The 21,024-nt window shown below is 49.7% G+C and overlaps 1 protein-coding gene across 5 annotated transcripts in view; it reads left to right on the top strand.

The window, feature by feature from the left end:
* The window catches only part of FLNB (filamin B), a 137,907-nt gene that overhangs the window by 83,439 nt on the left and 33,444 nt on the right, over positions 1-21,024 (top strand). For 4 of the 5 annotated variants that reach the window (XM_034658528.1, XM_002913524.4, XM_019805364.2 and 1 more), the window contains exons 18-27: positions 232-401; positions 5,306-5,423; positions 7,658-7,920; positions 9,199-9,796; positions 10,465-10,638; positions 11,678-11,840; positions 12,757-12,917; positions 17,089-17,256; positions 19,391-19,514; positions 20,808-20,964. In XM_034658528.1, the coding sequence (XP_034514419.1) occupies positions 232-401; positions 5,306-5,423; positions 7,658-7,920; positions 9,199-9,796; positions 10,465-10,638; positions 11,678-11,840; positions 12,757-12,917; positions 17,089-17,256; positions 19,391-19,514; positions 20,808-20,964 (2,096 nt within the window). Of the gene's footprint in view, positions 1-231; positions 402-5,305; positions 5,424-7,657; positions 7,921-9,198; positions 9,797-10,464; positions 10,639-11,677; positions 11,841-12,756; positions 12,918-17,088; positions 17,257-18,511; positions 18,605-19,390; positions 19,515-20,807; positions 20,965-21,024 lie in introns of all 5 variants that reach the window. The other variant, XM_002913523.4, reaches the window with a different exon arrangement.

The raw sequence follows: 21,024 nt of genomic DNA on the forward strand, positions 1-21,024 counted from the left end.
TTGGCCCGGGGACCTTGAGGGACTCGCCTCCACCCAAGGCAGGTATTCTTTTGGGGCTCCCATTCAGCAGGGGCAGCGCTCCTGCCTGAGCTGTTGGCAGTGCTCCTGTGCACCAGCCCCTGTCGCCGACTGCCTTGCTAGAGCTGGTGCTGATGAACCCGTCAGACTGGTTGTAAGAGTGAAACCGCTCTAGCCAGGCCTGTCTCCTCACTTCACAATCTGTCCTTCCAGGTGTGGAAAACAGGAAACCAACCCACTTTACGGTCTACACCAAAGGGGCCGGAAAAGCCCCGCTGAACGTGCAGTTCAGCGGCCCCCTCCCTGGAGATGCCGTGAAGGACTTGGACGTCATCGACAATTACGACTACTCCCACACCGTTAAATACACACCCACCCAGCAGGTAGGGTCCTTCCCATTGCCCTGTCCGCTGGCCGCTTCCGCCTCGGAGCTGTGCTGGGCCCTTCGGACACCAAGGCTGTGATCTGTGCTCTGCCGAGGTGCTCCTGTGTGGGCAACGGCTCTTCATGCCTGTCATTCTGAGCATCTCCGGGAGGGCTGGCAAGAGCCCTGGTTGGTTCTGTGAGGAGACCCTGAAGGTTTCCCTGAGAACAAGCAGGAGGCTAGCCCGTCTCTCCCCATTCCAATCTCCCACCTCCATTTTGGGTTTTAGCAGAAACAGTGAGCTCTTGAAATTCAGGACCTAGTATCTTCCTCTTATTCCACACACTCTCCCATCCTTACCGGCTGCCCTTCATTCAGTCTTTTCTTAATTACTCACAGGGGAGGAAGGGCGGCACCTTTGTGTTTTCTTGCTGGCCCTTTTTACAAGGTGGTGGAGTGGGTCTCCTCAAAAAGCCAGTTCATGGGCGCCTGGGTGGCTCAGTCAGTTAAGAGTGCCTGCCTTCGGCTCAGGTCATGATCACAGGGTCCTGGGATCGAGCCCCACATTGGGCTCTCTGCTCAGCAGAGAGCGGGCTCAAAAAGCCAGTTTCAGCCCTTAGGCCCGAAATACTATCTAGGGCCTCAGATTGTCCCCTTTTACAAAGTCAGGAACACAGACAGGATCTTATGATCCAGGCCATTTTGCTCTTGATTATTTTAGGCAAGAAGCACCTAAAAATGACCTTTCTGTATGAATTCATGTTAATTTGTTCAAAATTGGGCTTTGCTTCATGGCCACACCTCTGGGGTGTGAGATAACCCAGAAGAAAAGCCTGGATTTTACTTTTTTTATGCATAGCGTTCTACACAGTCATTCCAAACCTCTCATTTCTTCTTTCCTGAGGAAAATAGTCCCCCTGGTGTGAGGTACCCTTTGTGAGAGAACAGGGGGGATGCTTTCTGTAGAACACCAGGAGAGAAGCGTCACTCCAGCCTGGCCCTCAGTGAGGAGCTGCCCAGAGTCTAGTGGGAAGGAACGAGGGGTCCGGTGCAGGTGTCCCCTTGCACTGGGGGCTACATGTCCTTGGAGATGGACTCTTTGGAGGTGGGAGGGGTTCTCTGGGGTGAGTTCTTATATGCCACAGTACAGCTGTGGCCTCATATATCCAGATGTGCTTCTTCCTGTGGTTTTTGTTCTTACCTTAACGAGGGGTTCATTATTAGTGATGGTAAAAATACTTTTGTAGGTATGATACTCTTTTCTCATCAGGATACTCAGTGCTAGGTGGGTAATTATTTTCCTGCTGATGCTTCAGAGGGCTGGCAGGAGCCTCACCATTGGGGGCACAAGCTTGACATCATCCTTTCTGCCAGTTCTCCCCATTCCTTAAGAAAAGGCACCAGAAAGCATGGCCATGCACACTGGTCGAGGTCACAAAGTCTTAGACTCTTCTAAAAACATCTTGCTTTGTCCTATATCTATAAACCTTTTTGGGTTTTGGTTGAGCCACTAGAAAGTAAGTTGCAGACATTAAGACAGAGTCAGGTTTTGTCCTGGACCTGCAGAAAGGGCTTTAGAATGTATTGCCCTGGACACCCCAGCCGCCATTTGGGGCAGAGGTGGAGGCTAGAGAGGGAGGCGTCTTACTTCGAAGGCACCCCAAGGTCAAGTTCATTCATTTCTTGGTGAGGCTCAGTGGCCACCTGGGGCTTTGCTCACATGCTGTGTGTCATATGTCCAGGGATCCTGGCAGTCTTGGTGTCAGTCCCTGCCTCCAGTGTGAATGGCTCGCATGGTGCCTCTCTGGTCCTTCTTGTTTAGTGTTTAGAACAAGGTTTACGGTTTCATTTTTTGGGCAACTTGGAGTTCTGCATATTTCTCTGGCAAAGAAAACAGATTGAATTTCTTCTCTTGGACTGTGAGTTCCCCAAGGATGGGATATCATGTCCTGTATATATATGTATGTCATATGTATCTTTCCATCCCCGGTCTTGAGCACAGGGCCTGATGCTGTAGGTTCTCCACGTGGATTTATGGCTTAAAGCATGAATACACAAAGTTGAGCCTCTATGCACAAGCAGAGACAAGAGAAGAACTTTGTAGGGACAGTGGGGCCAACACGTCCTCATCCACCTTTGATCTCTCTTTTCTGAAGAGCGGCATACTGCTCAAGATTGGGTTAAATAAGCTTGCCTTTTGAGCTGCGCCCTTGGATGTGGTTAAGAGGCCTGGGTCAGCCCAGAAGGCCGTGCCCAACATGGAAGCAGGGAGCGTACTTTGAGGGGATGCCCAGAGGTGCACCTTCTCGTGGTGGTTTTAGGGAGTAACAGGCTGGAATGTTCCAGAAATGTAGTTGTTTGGTGTGTGTGGAGAGACAGTGGTGGGTCCTGGCCCAGGGGGAGCGTGTTGCTCTCAGAATACAGACCATGCTGTGTGAGGAGCTGTCCCCTGCGGGGTCTCTGGGCCACAGCTTGAAGATACCTGCTGACCTGTGGTGGACCAGTCATAGTCTTGTTGGAAGGCAGTGGTCAGAGCTCTTTTTGCCTTGGTGGAGTGTCACTTATTGGGCTGGGGCTTAAGGATCCTCCCAAAGGTCAGACAAAGTCTTGATTTTATGGAAGGGAGATCACACAGTGCCATATTCTTCCAAGGATTTTGCCTTCTGTGCTCTCGGTTGTCCATGACCTCAACAGACTTGGGTTTCTCACCCCATATTCCCTCATATCAAGCGAGTGCTTTGAGAAGCTGATGGCAGCAGCTCCATGACCCACCAGGTCAGAAGCCACTGGGAATCGAAAACCCCACATACTTCCTGGGGGTGCCTCGAGGAGACCCTGTGGGTTCACTGAGCCTCCCTGACTGTCCCGGGGATCTCTGGAGGAGGGGGCTGTGGGTAGCTCACTTGATCCTGTCCTCGCCTGAGCTCTTGGGTCAGAGTCTATGTTCGTGTGTTGTACAGGGTGGGATTAAGGTCTCAGAGGCACAGAGGGGAGAGAATAAAACTGTCCTGCAGTCAGCAAGGTCGTGAAATGCACCGGTAGTCCGCTCAGACATTCCTGATGTTGCTCCCCCTACCCCTCTGGGGGAAAAGCACAGTCTGTCCTTAGCTGGGCCCCAGAGGAAACCTTAAAGTGCTATAGGCCATTGCAGGTGTAAGTCCCTTAAGATTTCTTCCTCCCCCTTATTAGGTNGTTTTTTTTTCCCCTTGGGTTTTTTTTTTTTTTTTTTTTTTTTTTTTTTATGATTGGTAATGAGAACACACTTTCTTTTATGGGATGGATAGACTTAAAACTGAAAGAGGACTTTTCCCTCTCCTGTGGCCCTCCGGAGATGCAATCAGAAGACTTCCAGGGCTGGTGGAGAAGGTTTTTCCATGACCCAATGTCAGCCATGAGGCCTCTCCCTCAAGGAGTTAGGCTTGTGGGCAAATTGGAGCTTGGGAGGAGCTGGCATGAGGGGAATGCCATGGTAGCTGAAGCCGCAAGTCACTCCCTGACTTCTTATTACAGAGAGACCTGTTCTGTCCTGGGCTGGCTCTCAGCTCTGTTGGATCCGACCCGTGCACGTTCTACCATGAAAAGTTACACCCTCGAGGCAGGGGGCCAGTGGGTTTGTGTGCACTGCCAGTAAATCCTGGAGAATCAGTCCTCCCTTCTTCATTGATGCAACCAATTTTTTTCTTGGCTTTGCCCCCCTTTTTTATTATGAAAAGCATTGTGAGAAAATACATGTGGGCCAAAAGCTACACCCATTTAACACTTGATTGCTGACAGCTTTCAGTAGAGCCTGAATTCTGGTGAGCCCCCCCCTGGGTTCTTGGGGGCATCACCTCTCCGTCCACGGCCTTTTACGTTATGCCCGGGGAGTTTGAGGTGAGGGAGGGCTTCGTCTACTGAGACGGCTGTGGGCTTTCTTGGAGCCTGGGTTTGGCAGAGGGGGTTGCTTAGCCGACGGGAGAGGGGAAGCCAGCAAGGGAGTGGGCTGGGACCGGCGGAGGAGAGCCGCATACCGCGCTCCCATGGCCCCCCGAGGCTGCGAACACAGGGCCTGCCAAACCCACAGGCGGGATTCCCTTCACACTTGCAGCCTTTCTTTCCTTGACATACATGTGGGAGTTTGGAGGCTGCACTAGTGTGCAAATCCCTCTCACAGTCTAGTGGCCTGAAATTGATTTCTGAGACAAAGAAAGAGCTGGATTTGTTCAGGGAGAGGCTCCCGGAGCCAGCAGCTTTGCCCATGGCTGGGGTCAGGTGTGTGCTGGGCAGGAGGTAGTGCGACTGAGCAGCTGGGACGCGGGTCTGGGAGCCGTGGCCGTGAGGTCCAGCTCTCACGCTTATCAGGCCTGGGATTTGGGGCAAGTGACTCTACCTCCCTGAGCTGTACTTTCCTTTCCTGGAAAAATGGGGACGACAGTGGGAACCACCCCTTCAGACTGTTTGGAGATCGAGTCAAGGAAATGCTTAAAAGCACAGCGTGCAGTATGCTTATTAAGTCGCCCCTGCTGTTCTTCGCTGCTCTGGTTTTATCTAACTTCTCGGTTGTTTGTGCCACGGGGCCAGAAGCTTAGAGATGTCTTATGTCTGTGGTGTCTCTAAATCTGCTGGTGTCAAATGCCCCATGTCTCTGGAAGAATGAAAGATCTGGAGGGCAGGTTTAAACAACAAGTTACGGGGCGCCTGGGTGGCTCAGTTGGTTAAGCAGCTGCCTTTGGCTCAGGTCAAGATCCCAGAGTTCTGGGATTGAGTCCCACATCAGGCTCCTTGCTCTGCGGGGAGCCTGCTTCTCCCTCTGCCTGCTGCTCCCCTTGCTTGTGCTCTCTCTCTCTGACAAATAAATAAAATCTTTTTTAAAAAAATAAAATAAAGATAAACAGCAAGTTAGATGTTGGTGCCTAAAGGTGCACTTGTTTCCTCTTGTTCCAGGGCAGCATGCAGGTGCTGGTGACGTATGGAGGCGACCCCATCCCTAAAAGCCCTTTCACCGTGGGCGTGGCCGCTCCGCTGGATCTGAGCAAGATCAAAATTAATGGGCTGGAAAATAGTAAGTGTGTGGATGCAGGGAGACGGGTCACTGAAGACCACCCACCAGGGCTGCCAGTTAGATTTCTTTCAAAGACAATTTGCAGGGTAGCAAACTCTGCCTTAAGAGATCTTGCAGTAGGACAGACGTGGGTGTGAACTGGGGCCGTGCAGCGGGGTCGCCCTGTGACCCTATGTGCGCTTAACCTCCCTGAACCTCTGTCTCCTCATTTGGACAGTGGGGGAGGGGTGGTCAAGAACACTGACATTCATGGGAATATTTTGAAAGGTAAATGAGCTCATAATTCAGGGGCTGGCACGTCGTCAACCCTCAGTAACTGCTGGCATCGCAGCTGGATGTTTTCATTGCAAAGGGAAGTTGGGACGTGTTGCCTTCTGGTGACTTTGTACTGTGCTAGCTGTCCTTGGCCACGGGAGCCACATGAGGGTGGACAGTCGAGCTTAAAAGCCAACTCCCCGGCACTCAGAAACCGCGACTCTGATGCAACCCCCACCCCTACCCCCATATTTTAGCTTGGTAGATATCTTGTGAGTATAAGCTCATCTCATTTATTTTAAAATGTTTTCACTTGTTGTATTAGGGAAAATTCCAAACATAGGAAAGTAAAGACGGTAGTAGACTATGAACACTGATGTACTGATCACTCAGCTTCCGAAGTTCAACACACAATCATAAAATTCTTTCTTTTCTTTACAGAAAGTAATGCATAAATCCATTTTCTTCTTAAAAACACCACCGTTGAGAGCAAACTCCACTCTCTCCCTCACCTCTTAATCTTCCTAGGGTGAATCAAAATTACCTGTTCAGTTTCTATCCTTCCAGACCTCCTCTCTACCTCTGTACGTGCATATGCACCCACAGCAGACATTTGGCAATGTTCATTTTGCATTAAAGTCATGCCGCTACACCTGTGTGTCTGCTGCCTGCCCTTTGACATGAGCACATGAGCAGTGCATCTTGGAGAACATTCACACCTATGTCCCCTTGTTGGCACAAGCTGCCATGCGGCCGAAACCTGGCCACTCCTTCGTGGCACACATTCACCTGATTTCAGGGTCATGTGGGGCTCAGCGCATACCCCCCGTGCAGGCCTCTTTGGTCTCAGTGGACCATCGATGAGCACCTTCACTGACCTGTGACTCAAATGCACAAGTTGTGAATGAGGCCACCTCCCAGCTATGGGCTCTCTGAAGCTGTCCCTGGAGGGCAGCCAGCTCCAAGCATATGAATGTCACTGGGCAGTCCTTTCGTATGTCTCCTTACTGCTGCTTCCTCTAAGACAACGAGGGCTTCAGTTCCAGACCAGGAAAAGCAAAATGCTGATTAGGAAAAGCCTTTGGGCCATGGTGCTCTGAGGCCTCCCTGCTTGTGTTTCGGAGGCTCTGTACTGCCCTGGAGTCAGGATTTCCCTGGCTTGTAGGGGGGAGTCCTATGCTTCCAGCGCTGTCATTTTGGTTCAAAGTCCTTTCCCTTTTTTTGTCAAATACAACACATGGGTTTTCTGTGGCCCTGTTTTGCAGAGACCTTTCAAATACCAGCGCAGTACAGAGAGTCAGTTCTTCAGACTCGCTTCGGTGCCCCTGCATTGGTCAGCTCTGTGACCTTTGCCTTGTTGGCTGTGGGTTTAAATTTGCTGCCAAGAATTAGTAAATAAAACATTGGCTCATGGGAATGTTTTGGTATAAAGTTAACACCAAAAGTAAGCAAAGGAGGGAGGACAGTGTCAGATTATAATTTACTAGTTGGCAGAGCAGACTGTGGGGTCCAGTAAATTTACGCGTGGGTCCCACCTTTGTGGTCTGCTGCGTATGGACGCATCCTGGACACATTCCTTAACCTCGGAGCCTCGGTTTTCCTATCTGCTGAAGCCCTTGGTAACTAATAAATACCCTATAGGGTTGTGGTAAAAATTAAAGGAGGTGATGTGCTGTACTCAGGCCTGGGGATGAAGTGCGGTCATTAAGTAACCAACCATTATTGGTTTTTAACCCATCATTATTGTATCAGTAAAGTGTCAGCCATCATTGTTATTAATATCATCAGAGTTAGTAGCTATCCTGGTAGTGGTTGTTAGCCAGGTAAACGCTGATTATCTTGTCTCAGTCTTGCTTCTTGTCCTTGGTATCCGCCCTTGGTAATGCGTCATGTCCAGGGAACCTTCATTGTTCTGCTCTCAGTCGTTCTTGCTGCTGAAAAGGGCCAGCTCATCACTTGGGTGTGTCCCCCTTTTCCAGGAGTCGAAGTTGGGAAGGGTCAGGAGTTCGCCATCGACACGAAGGGGGCAGGAGGCCAGGGGAAGCTGGATGTGACAATCCTGAGCCCCTCGAGGAAGGTTGTGCCTTGCATGGTGGCGCCCGTGGTGGGCCGGGAGAGCAGCACGGCCAAGTTCATCCCTCGGGAGGAGGGGCTATATGCCGTAGACGTCACCTATGATGGACACCCTGTGCCTGGGAGCCCCTACACGGTGGAGGCCTCATTGCCACCAGATCCCACCAAGGTCAGCTTTCGTTTCTGTACGGACACTTGTCTCCTGTTGTCAAATAGAACACTGTAGTCCTTCACCAATCCTGCTTGACCAGGACCTGTAGAAAATCATTTTCTGAGGAAAGTCCATTCTCAACGGCTGCCAGTAGTTTTCTCTCCTACAATTCAGCTGGAGGGGTCCCTTGAGCAGCTGGGTGTCCTCCCCACTGCCCGTCCTCTTGCCCTCTTGGGGTGAGTCTTGGGTGAAGGAGTCCTCGTCCCTGAGTTCTGTCCCTTCACTGGTTAGCGTAATAACAGCACTCACGTCACAGTGAGCCTGGAAGGGTGAGGTGAGATCCTGCCGGTGGAGGCCTCAGCCCTGCGTCCGGCACACAGGGTGAGCTCACCCTGCCGAAGCTACATACCTCAATATAAAAATATATGAGTCTCATTATCATTTCTTCCTAGTGGCCCTGGATCAAGGGTTTTAGAGTATTTTTAGTGGTCTGAATGGCATGAATCCTATAAAACTGTCTTATTTGTTGAATCAGACATGAAAGCCCCATCCCCGCCCCTCTTGTAAAAGCAGTTTCGTTTATTTCTTTGGTTTTAAATTTTTGTATTAGACTTCAGTTTTTTAGAGCAGTTTTTGGTTCGTAGTAAGATGGAGAGGCGGGTACAGAGATTCCTTCCTGCCCCCTGTGCCCACAGGCACAGCCCCCCCATTATCACCATCCCCCAGGAGAGCAGGGCACTTGTTCGTGTTCTTGAACCTGTATTGACACCCTGTTCACCCCAAATACACAGTTTCCAGGAGGGTTCACTCGGGGTGCTGTGCGTTCTGCGGGTTTGGACAAACGTATCATGACACATGCCCACCAGCCCAGGGTCATGCTTTATTATGGGGAATTTGTTGAGGGAGGTGTAGCTGTCAAAGGGAGGTCCATAAAACCATCCTATGTGCCTTCAGGCCCACGTGTGTTCATGAGACGAGACGTTAGGTCTCCACCTCTGGTCCTGTGGTTCCGAAATGCCGGGCATGGCAGGGTGGGAAGTCATGCCCCGTGTTCCCGAGGGCCACGCCTCAGTGCTGTGGCTTTCAGTGTGGACTGAGCTCACAGGCGTGTCTCCCTCACGTAGCCGTTCGCAGCCTGGATTGCACTATGGCTCCGACTCAGTGTCTGTCTGACACAAGGGAGGCCCCAGCGAGGAGGGCCCCTTGACGGAGAGGCAGCCTAGCACTGAGTGCAGGCTGGCCGAGCAGCAACGCCAACATCAGGCAGAGTGTGACTTTTATCCTCTGTTCAACTAGGTGAAGGCCCATGGTCCTGGCCTTGAAGGTGGCCTCGTGGGCAAGCCCGCTGAGTTCACCATCGACACCAAAGGAGCAGGCACCGGAGGTCTGGGCCTCACCGTGGAAGGTCCGTGCGAGGCCAAAATTGAATGCTCTGACAATGGTGATGGGACCTGTTCCGTCTCTTACCTGCCCACAAAGCCCGGGGAGTACTTTGTCAACATTCTCTTTGAAGAAGTCCACATACCGGGTTCTCCCTTCAAAGCCGACATTGAAATGCCTTTCGACCCCTCTAAAGTCGTGGCTTCAGGACCGGGTCTGCAGCATGGGAAGGTGGGCGAAGCCGGGCTGCTGAGTGTTGACTGTTCAGAAGCAGGGCCTGGGGCCCTGGGCCTGGAAGCCATCTCAGATTCGGGAGCGAAAGCCGAAGTCTGTATTGAAAACAACAAAGACGGTACCTACGCGGTGACCTACGTGCCCCTGACCGCTGGCATGTACACCCTGACCATGAAGTATGGCGGTGAGCTGGTGCCCCACTTCCCCACCAGGGTCAAGGTGGAGCCGGCCGTGGACACCAGCAGGGTCAAAGTCTTTGGGCCAGGAATAGAAGGAAAAGGTGGGTTTCATAAACAAAAGAGGGAGGCTGCAGAGTAACTTGGGACTTAGGGGTCACCAGAAACTCAGAGTAGAGCTGCAAACTGATACGGCCACGGGGGCCAGGTGGGTTATAAGAAAACACTGTCCTGTGGTCTTGGCACCAGGAAGAGAGGGACTATAGCAAAGGGGTGAGCACGTGGCTTTCTGCTGCTCAACCCTCCCTTTGTTTCTCTAGGAGGAATGGGGCCCAGCGCTGCCAGCAGATGTTCCTATTTTTCTGGCAAAGCCAGAAATCTTGATTTTTACATGGAAATTCAAGATCTTTCATTTTTGGCACTAATAGAAAAGGTTTAGAATGTGGTGGTAATGCCATATTTGCTGCAGAACAGATCTCTTTTCCCTTTAACCTGTCCTAGAGCCCCACCTTTGTCCAAAAAATACACCAAGGAGTTGTGTTGTCACAGGATGGGGGCTTCCACAGGCCACGTGGGAAGAAGAAGCTTCAGCAGGCTGGTGGCAGGGGGAGGTGGTCATTAATGCTTTTGATGTGGAGGGTCAGAGAAAACAGCCGTCTGTGGTCACGGAACTTAGACATACTGTACCTGAAGCGCTGAGAACCCTGGTTCTTGGATTTGGTTTGAGGTCCCAGGTGTTGGTGACGTTCTTCTCTGTGTGATTGCTCTGCAGATGTGTTTCGCGAAGCCACCACTGACTTCACGGTCGATTCACGGCCCCTGACCCAGGTGGGGGGCGACCACATCAAAGCCCACATTGCCAACCCCTCAGGGGCCTCTACCGAGTGCTTCGTCAGGGACAATGCGGACGGGACCTACCAGGTGGAGTACACACCCTTCGAGAAAGGTGAGTTGACTTCTCCTTGGACACGACAGTTACTCGGAGCCATGCTGGACCATTTCCTTTGGTGACTGGTGCTCCTCCTGCCCCATGTGTCCGGCCTGTCTCAGCAGAGGCACGGACAGAGTGACAGGGACACGCAGAAATCTCTCTCCCCAGCAGAGCCACCATACACTCAGTGCCTGACGTGTTGATCCTGGCGTGTGACAGCCAGGCCAGGGTTAGCCTCAGGCCCCTCTGAGCAGCTGATGGCCGATGTCATGGCTGATTGCCCATTTGTATCAATTTTTTACACAATTTCTTTCTTGAATATTAACAATTACTTAAAAATTTGATAAATCATGAAAGGATAAAGAAAAAAATAACAGCATCATATAGTCTCATTACCTGGGTATATGATTCCTATAAATATTCTGGTGTAGATATATTCAATCTCCATATGTAGGTGCATGGATACTCTGTTTCATGGATTTCCCTTTATCTCTTGGCTAATGACTGGAGGAAGTTTTTTCCAAATCAGGATGGTGCATTTAAGTGGGGCGCCTGGGTGGCTCAGTTGTTGAGCATCTGCCTTCAGCTCAGGGCGTGTTCCCGGCGTTATAGGATCGAGCCCCGCATCAGGCTCCTCTGCTGGGAGCCTGCTTCTTCCTCTCCCACTCCCCCTGCTTGTGTTCCCTCTCTCTCTGGCTGTCTCTCTCTGTCAAATAAACAAATAAAATTAAAAAAAAAAAAAAGGATAGTGCATTTAAGATGACTAACTTGAATATGGACTTAGTGATATTTGCTTGGGGGAGAGGCCTTGTGCATATATGTGTTGGGGAGGGAGGGCTATGTGGCTGCCAAGTGAACAGAGAGCATAAATAAACAGCTATATTTAAAAAAATCAGGTCATACCAATATTGTACTATTTCTTCAGCCTGCGTGTTTTCCAATAAATGGGATAGCAGGTAGACGTGAGCACTGGATGAAACTCCGCGGCAGAGTCCGATTTCCCACAAGTGGGTGACTCCTGTGCAAATACGTTTCTGTTTGTCGTGTTGAACAGGTCTCCACGTAGTGGAGGTGACATACGATGATGTGCCCATCCCAAACAGTCCCTTCAAAGTGGCTGTAACCGAAGGCTGCCAGCCGTCTCGGGTTCAAGTGCAAGGACCAGGACTGAAAGAGGCCTATACCAACAAACCCAATGTCTTCACTGTGGTTACCAGGTGAGCAGGGCTCTGGGATCTGTGTGTTGACTCTAAGAGCCCTACGTAGTTTATTTATTTTTCTCCCTTCTTGCTTTCTTTTTTTCTTTTTTATTCAAATTCAGTTAATTAACATATAGTGTGTTATTAGTTTCAGAGGTAGAGTTTAGTGATTCATCCATCCCATATAATACCCAGTCCTCATGACATCATGTGCCCCCCTTAGTGTCCATNTAAAGGGGGTTTTTTTTTTTTTTTTTTTTTTTTAAGATTTTATTTATTTGAGAGAGAGAGTGCACAAGTGGTGGGACACGCAGAGGGAGAAACAGGCTCCCCGCTGAGTAAGGAGCCCGATGTGGGACTCCGTCCCAGGACCCTGGGATCACGACCCCCAGCCAAAGGCAGACACTTAACCGACTGAGCCACCCAGGCGCCCCTCTAAAGGAGTTTTATGGGCATATTCTGCACACGTGTCCTGGTCTCCCAACTTTTGAGAGCCTTTTTTTTTTTTCATGGTATATGAGGTGTTTTCTTTTTGTAGAGACTTATGCTACAGAGAGAGGCCAAGTATACCTCGAAAAGTACCAGAAAGCCCTTGGTTACAGTCATAAAATTGCTGAACAAACCAGAACTAGATGGCAGCTCCTTAACTTGATAATGCAGAAACATATAGCCCGTTTCATGGTTAAGTGAAATATGAGAAGTAGTCCTACTAGAATTGGTCACAGATGAAATTACATGTGAAAAACCAGTGAAGGATAAGCATTGGAAAGGAGGGGTCAGAGCTGTCTTTCTATTATAGTGTTGAGGAACTTTTGTAGTTGAGTCAGATTGGCTTAGCTGGGATTGTTTATAGAGGGATTTTGAATAATTCTGGCAATAACCAGACGAGCATGAACCACTAGGACCACTTGGCTCTCTTTTCCACCCTTTCCAGAGGGGCAGGCATTGGTGGGCTCGGCATCACTGTCGAGGGACCATCCGAGTCGAAGATCAACTGCAGGGACAACAAAGATGGAAGCTGTAGTGCAGAGTACGTCCCCTTCGCTCCAGGGGACTACGACGTTAACATCACATACGGAGGAGCCCACATCCCTGGTAAGCGATCCCGCAGAAAGCTACCCAAAGTATCACACACGGATTTGGCATGAAAGCAGGTGTTGTCTTGCTCATCTCTGAATGGGAAAGAGGGTCTGAGATTTGCAGTGGGTGCAAAGGGAGAACTTTCCTTATGGCTGTATCTCCAAGAATATCCCAACGCCCAGTAGGACCGATAGCCTGGCAAAACGCACTGGCTTGGCATTTTGAGTCGAAATCATTTACATGTTGGAGGACCCGGTTCTTAATTTAAGGGAAAGCTGAATTTTTTTTTTCCCCCAGAAGTGAAAATCTCTACTTTATTCTCTGGTTGGTTCTTCTTCACCTGATACCTGTTGTGTTATTTTCTGCTTTTCATGGACAGTCCTGGTAGCCGAAAGAGACCCACAAACACAAATTCTTATATATTAATTCCTTTTCTATCTCATAATGTAGTATATACACTTGCTGTAAAACCAGGCACCTGGCTGGCTCAGTCAGTGGAGTGCGCAACTCTTGATCTCGGGGTGGTGCGTTGAAGCCCCACACTGGCTGCAGAGATTACATAAAAATTAAACCTTTAAAAAAACAAAAGCAAAATCAAGGTTTGTCATCCTCAGCACCATTGATATTTTGGGTGGGATAATTCTTTGTTGTTGTGGAAGGGGGGTTGTCCTATGCATTGTAGGTATTTAATAGCATTCCACCACCGCCCCCTTCATTTTGGGACAACCAAAAATGTCTCTAGATATTGCCAGGTGTCCACTTGGGGACAGAATCACCTCTAGTTGAGAACCACTGCTGTCGATGATTGAAACAAGGAGAAATATAGAGTTAAGTAGCAGAGGGCCCTCCAACTTTCATGCTCCAGGGGTTAGGATCTCTGTGGGTTCTGATTCTGTTTATTTAAAGAAACAGTTGCCACTGAACACACATCTAGATGGGTAGATGACTGTGGACACAAGGACCCTTGGGGCCGCCTCCAAGTCAGCCTATGCCTTGTCTTGGGTATGGTGAGAAAGAGGGCAGAACCCCACCCCGCAAGACTCCCGGGGCAGGAAGAGCCTCGGATGGGTCAGGGTTATTCTTCCCCTGAAAGCCATAAGCCAGGATGAGCCTGAGGGGGGAAGGAACAGACCTGAGGAGCTTGCTTTTGGGTTTCTGGATTGATTCCCAGAAGCTGGAGTGTGCATTGACCAAACACTTTCCTGAATCTGTAGACATTTCCTCCTTATTACATGCAAATGTGCTCATAGACTCACTCTTCCTCTCATGTTGGTCAGAAAGCACGGACATCCAGCTCAAATTAATGCTACTCAGATACTCATTTAAGCCTTAATTTTATGAAGGCTTAGATTTCCTTTGAAGGCTTTCTTTAAGAAAAACTAAATTGGTATTTAAATTTCTCCTCCAGCTTGTCTTTGCAGCTGATCGTAGATTTTCAAGTCCCTGTCAGCCCAAGACAAGGGGAATTCAGCCATGGACAAGATAGTCAAAGCTCTTGTGCTCCGGGAACTTCCTGTCTGGTGTTTATGCAACTTCTCGTGATTACTGCCACCAAGAAAGAACAGGGCCCAGTAACAGAGGGCAGAGCCATGGGTATTAGGGAGAGCTTGGCAGTTCCACAGGGGGAGGGACGGGAGAGGAGAGATGATGTGGTGGCTCCAAGCAGGCAGGTGCAGTGGAGAAGAGCCTCTCCTGGTCGTGGAGACAACAACGCTGTTCTGACTTCATTGGGAAGGTCTGGCTGATGCTTTCAGCTTTGGAATTCCCCTTGCAGAAGAGGGTGAGGGTTTGGGCCCCTGTGGCTGACTCAGGAGCATGAAGCAGATGGCCATATTTGAGAATTACAATAAAGAGAGACCCATTTGGGGTTTTCTCATCAGAGGTAGGCGGTACGTCCTTATGTTTCAGATTCTCTGTTGCTGCTCAGAGCCAGCTGGCAGCTTGTCCCAGGTCCCAGGCCCTTCCCCAGGCAGAGTTATTTAGTAAAGTGTTGGTCAGTTGTCTTAGCGATGGGCTTCTTAGTAAGGTAACTCATGAGGTGTTGCTATGAAACATTTGGCAAGCTGCTGGCTTCTCATTTGCTTTCACGGGAATTTTCGTTGGTTCAACATTAGTCCAGTGTTTCTGGTGCAAAGCCCTAGTGGGGTTATTTTTGACAAGGTATGCTGTCCTCCCCACTGTGGCATGTTGGTTTCCTCTGGCGGGCCAGCTGTGGTCGGCTGGTGGTGGCTTTTAGATCAAATGGATCCCCTGGGAAAAGCGCATCAGGAGGAAGTGCTGCTGTGGTTGGTTTTTGATGTCTGCCTGGGGCACGGGACGGGGTGGCAGGGAACGCGCGGTATCTGCCACCTTAGGTCTGCAGTTATCGTGTTAGTTCTTGGCTGCTCTCATGCTAAGTTCAGACACCTTCTAGGGGGAGCTCTGACTTGGAGATTGGCCTCGGAGGTAGTCCATCACCGTCACCTGCTGACACTGAAATTCTCAACTGTTTGTCTGTGAAACGAAGCTCCTTTTGTTTCCCTACACCCCCGCCTGGAGGCTGGTGTTTGTCTTTGCCAGGTCAACCATTTACTTCTGTCAGCCGAAAAACTGGATGCCATTGCGCCCAGCTATCGTTAAAACGCCAAGGCCACTGTTCTTTGTGTGCTATTTTTTTTTTTAAAGATTTTATTTATTTATTTGACAGAGATAGAGACAGCCAGAGAGAGAGGGAACACAAGCAGGGGGAGTGGGAGAGGAAGAAGCAGGCTCACAGCAGAGGAGCCTGATGTGGGGCTCGATCCCATAACGCCGGGATCACGCCCTGAGCCGAAGGCAGACGCTTAACCGCTGTGCCACCCAGGCGCCCCCTTTGTGTGCTATTTTAATTTACTGCCGTATTCTGCAACAGATCAATTTTGGGGAATGGAAAGCAGAAGACACCTGAGTTTGTGTAGCAGTTAAAAGTCATGAATTTTGCCAGCCTCCTGGGGAGCACGAGGGCCCCTGCACACAGCAAGAGATGCATGTCGCCCCTTGGCGATGGACCTGGTAGCCTGAGGAGGCATGATGCCAGGGACACTGGGGCTCCTGTTTCTGGCTCACGTCTGCTGAGGTCTTACTTAGTGTCCGTTGGTGGGAGAATCCCTTGAGGGACCCTGGTCCAGCCCTAGTTTTTCTCTTTAGTGCTTCTCTTGCAAATCCTGATCACACAGCATTTTCTGTTTCCTTGTTTTTTTGTTTTTTAAAGATTTTATTTATTTATTTATTTATTTGAGAGAGAGAGAGAGAGAGCGGGCACACAGAGAGAGAGGGAGCAGCAAACTCCCTGCAGAGCAGCGAGCCCAGTGCAGGACTTGACTCCAGGACTCTGGGATCATGACCTAAGCCAAAGGCAGATGCTTAACTGACTGAGCCACCCAGGTGCCCCTGTTTCCTTGGTCTTAAAACCAATACCTTCAAAGGGTCGGAGGCCCCCAGTGTCACCTATGGAGTCAGCCATGTAGGAGGACCACAGCCGACAGGGAGAAAGCAAAGCTTCACCCAATGACCAGGGAACCAAGTAGGCCATTCGTAGTGGGAAGGTGCGGGCTATGTTGTAGGGGGAGGACTCCAGGAAGCCCTCAGGATCCGTTTGCAGAGAGGATATTAGCTGTGGACTGGAAGGCCTCCCTACCTCCACAGCCCTCTGCACTCCTTCCTTCCACCCCTCAGCATCCTCCTTCAGCGTCTTCAACAGCCTGTCTTCTCCCTCACCTCCGGGCCTCTGCATGTGCCCATCACTGTGCTTGAAACCCCTTTCCATCTGCTTCCCTAGGTGCTGTCGGCTCACTCTGTTGTCTCAGCTCAGCTGTCCCTGGAAAGCTTCCTCTGGCCTCCTGAAGACCAGATTCATTGCCTTCTGTGTGCCTTGTACATGCCCCAGCATCTGTTACATGTGGCATCATAGCTGCTTGAATGCCTTACCCTTCTTCTGCACTCGGGTCCCTACAGGGCCATGTAGCACTCTGGGCCCAGCACGCGGCACGATGCCTGCGCGTGGTGGGTGCACGTGGGAGCATGCACAGCAAGACAGGAGGGGAGGCCCTGACTGAGGTCCAAACAGCAGAGGGCCCCTGGGGAGCCGTGGTGCAGCCCTGGGTGTGCACACGGCAGGTCACCTGTCGCTAGGTGAGCCGTGCTCAGAATCCCGTGACTTCTTTTCCAGGCAGTCCCTTCAGAGTCCCTGTGAAGGATGTCGTGGACCCTAGCAAGGTCAAGGTTGCTGGCCCTGGGCTGGGCTCTGGTGTCCGAGCCCGCATCTTGCAGTCTTTCACAGTGGACAGCAGCAAGGCTGGCCTGGCCCCTCTGGAAGTGAGGGTCCTGGGCCCACGAGGTGAGTGTGCATCCTGCCTTCCTGCCAGCATTCTCCTGCCCCAGGGGAGGGCAGCCGTGACGCAGAGCAGGCACTTGGTCATGAACTTAAAATTAAATTTCCTAAATTACTTTATTCCCCCATATTCTAGCTAAACAGGAGAAGCTCCTGCTTTTATTTATTTTTAAAGATTTTATTTATATATTTTGAGAGAGAGAGTGTGTGCTCGTGCTCACGTGTGCACACTTGTGAGTGGGGGGGAGGGAGGCAGAGGGAGAGAGAATCTCAAGCAGACTCCCTGCTGAGCACGGAACCTGCCGAAGGGCTCATTCTCGTGACCCTGAGATCAAGACCTGAGCTGAAATCAGGAGTCGGATGCTTAACCGACTGAGCCACCCAGGCGCCCCGAAGCTCTTGCTTTTAAAAAGTGGGAAGATCTTTTATTTCTCTAGTGGTCTTTCCCCCATTTAATAATATGGCTCTAAATGTCTTTTTTAAATTTTTATTTTTCTTAAGTAAAGAGACGAAGCAAGTAGTATTTGGGCTCTCACACATGTCTCAGCATTTGTGGAGTGACTGGGCTTGGTCTGGAATTTGGGTGGGCGATGGGTTTGGAGGGGATAACTGTCTCTGAGGAGCCTTGGTGCCCATGTGGAACACACCCCAAATTTCTGGAAATGATAGATAGGCAGCCCATTTGACACATGGCTTTGTCATTGTCCCAACTTCCTGGAGGGAGAGGGTCTCTTGGGAAATGGCCTTTGTTGACTGTTTGGCCTGCCCTGTTGGCAGCCTGGAACTGGGGTTTGGTATGACTCGAAGGCCGTTTGGGGACAAAGCCCTGAAGTGCCTCGAAGTTTACCTTATTTGGTAGGCAATCTCATTTCCTCTTCCGGCATTGAAAATGTGCCATTCTCTCCTTAATTTCTTAAATTATCTGGATTTTTCCCTAGTGATGTGTTCTTGGCTTTACAGAAGTGGCAAATGGGGGCTTCCTTCTTTGAAGAGGAACTTTCTACTTAATGGGGTTCAGCAGGAGGTTATGCCCTTTGATGCGCAGGGCAGATGTGGTTTGAGGGAAATGAGGTCATAGGGCTGGAATCTGATTCTGCATAGTTACTGAGCTTTAAGACCTGTGTGTGTGTTTATGTGTGTGTGTGTGTGTGTGTGTGTGTGTGAGAGAGAGAGAGAGAGAGAGAGAGAGACGCTTTACTTAGATATCTACCTCTATTACATTATTATGGAGGACTCGGAAGTAACAGCCTTTTAATTTTAGCTGATGAGATGGATTCCCAGCCATGGCGCAGCCCCTTGAAAGCCATTTCAGAGTTCTTTAAAGTTGACCCGAAGGGTGACTTTACGGAGACAGGTTTGCATTTTCCAGTTGGCTGCTGCTCTAATTTATGTGACCTGAATGCCTTTTGCTGGCCTCACCCCTAAAATTGCCTTGTTCGTGCCTCATCTGCTTTGCTTAATGAGTATGCCGTGCTTTGCTTAACCTACCCTACAGTCGACCCATAGTTGATGCTCACGTTCAGAACTGGGATCTGGAATCTACCAACCCAATGCATGCCTTGATTATGCTTTAACACCTTTTCTAACCGTCCCCTGCAGGCATCACTTTGAAGATCCCCCCACCCCATGAAATTGGCTGCCTCACCTGTCCTGCACCTGCACCCAGCCTGCTTGTGCTGTAGCGCTCTGTGCTCAAAGGTGGCCATAGGTTTGATTGGCCAGCCCACTGGTTAACTTTTGCTGTTCAGAGTTGTAGACTCTTTGGTTCTTCCTCAGCTATAGAGTAAAATTGCCACATCCCAAGCATGCCTCACCAGCTTGAAAGGGGATAGCATGCCTGCAGCACGCGTCTTCACACAAGCACAGGCAGTCTCCTTAATTATACTCAAGGGCTGACTGAGTGTACTGTAGCCAACAGAAAGCTAAAGGTGTCTCTTGGGGTCATTTCTGCAACCATGAATTGGGGATCCTGTCTCCTGTGATTTCTCGGGCCTCTGATTATGGCCTGCCTGCCTTTATGTTTCTCATCTGTGGAAACCAATAGCTCTTGGGGATGAATGTGATCCCGTTTCAAACTCAGCCCAGGGTGGAGTGAAGGAGAGTCTAAGCAGTTCCTCAGACCTCTTATTTCTGTTCTCAGGCCTGGTGGAGTCGGTGAACATAGTGGACAATGGGGATGGCACACATACAGTGACCTACACCCCATCCCAGGAGGGGCCTTACATGGTCTCGGTTAAATATGCTGATGAAGAGATCCCTCGTAGGTAAGCTCCTGACACTTACAGAACCTGCCTGTTCTCTCACTACAGACACTACAGACACTTACAGACACTTTCAAACCAGCCTGAAGCTGACCCTCTGCAGGATTGGCCACCACTGTCCTGGTGACCACTAATCCATTCATTAATCCATCTGTCCGTCCGCCCATCTGTCCATCCATCCACCCACCCACCCATCTGTCCGTCCGTCCATCCATCCATCCATCCATCCATCCATCCATCCATCCATCCATCTGCCCATCTATCCGCCCATCCATCTGCCCATCCAATCATCCATCCATCCATCCATCCATCCATCCATCCATCCACCGACCCACCCATCCCCCAACCCACCCATCCACCCACCCATCCACCTACCCATGCATCTTCCTTATCAGTAGGTATCAGTGAGAATCTGCGTGCTGTCTGTGCACAGGTGTTACAACACACTAGCCTTGATATCTGTGGCTGCTCCTCTCTTGATATCCTGTATCCCCCTACTTTGTTCCTTTTGGCCATCTTTAATTTAAAGATGAGCTGAAATTAAGGAGTTGGGAATTTTTGAGGAAACAAGGAATGTGTTAGTTCATCAGTCTTCTTTCTGGTGACCTTGCAAGTAGTTCTCTGATTAGGGCAAAGATTTTTTACTTTTTTACTTCTTTACTTGAGGATTTCGTTGACAACAGTGTTCCCAGAGGGTGTTGGATAGAAACCTCATTCCTCATTCATATTAATATGAAATGTTACATATGCTCTTCCTCTCTCAGAACAGCCTCCAAAGGATTCTTTTCATACCCCTTAAGATGAAAAAAATTTACCCATACCCCTAATTTGTATTTTGTGTAGAGATACACATATAGCTCTAGGTATGTAGAAATTATAATTTATAAATTACATTTATGTATTACTTTGCTAATGTAGTTCACCATCTAAAGCATACTAAAAATAGAAAAGAAGAGGATGAGATAAGATATTAATTTTATTATTCCAACATCGTTTCCTAATTCCAATATTCCTTTCCCATTTTGGTGACCATTTTCTTAGCCTAACAAAAGTGAGTTAGCTGTGTCTGCCAAACCAAGTTGGGGATTAGTGTGTATCCCATGGAATGCACTCAGGGAAAGCGTATGATGGATACATGGTTGTAAATTTCTGCTGGATTTAAGGTACATAAGGCATTCACTATCTTATCTACTATAGGAATCCCTCCTCTCGAGCCCAGTCTCTGTGTAAGCAAGATCAAATGTAGGTGGGTTGACTGTATCGACCCTGACCAGGGATGTGTATGTGTCTTTCAAGTCCCTTCAAGGTCAAGGTCCTTCCCACATACGATGCCAGCAAAGTGACTGCCAGTGGCCCCGGCCTCAGTTCCTATGGCGTGCCTGCCAGTCTGCCCGTGGAGTTTGCAATTGATGCCCGAGATGCTGGGGAAGGCCTGCTTGCTGTTCAGATCACGGTAACTTTGAGTTATTTTCTAGAGTCAAACTTCATTAGTAAAGATCCAACTTCCTGGCCA

Source organism: Ailuropoda melanoleuca, chromosome 4 (genome assembly GCF_002007445.2).
Source record: "Ailuropoda melanoleuca isolate Jingjing chromosome 4, ASM200744v2, whole genome shotgun sequence".
NCBI lineage: Eukaryota > Metazoa > Chordata > Mammalia > Carnivora > Ursidae > Ailuropoda > Ailuropoda melanoleuca.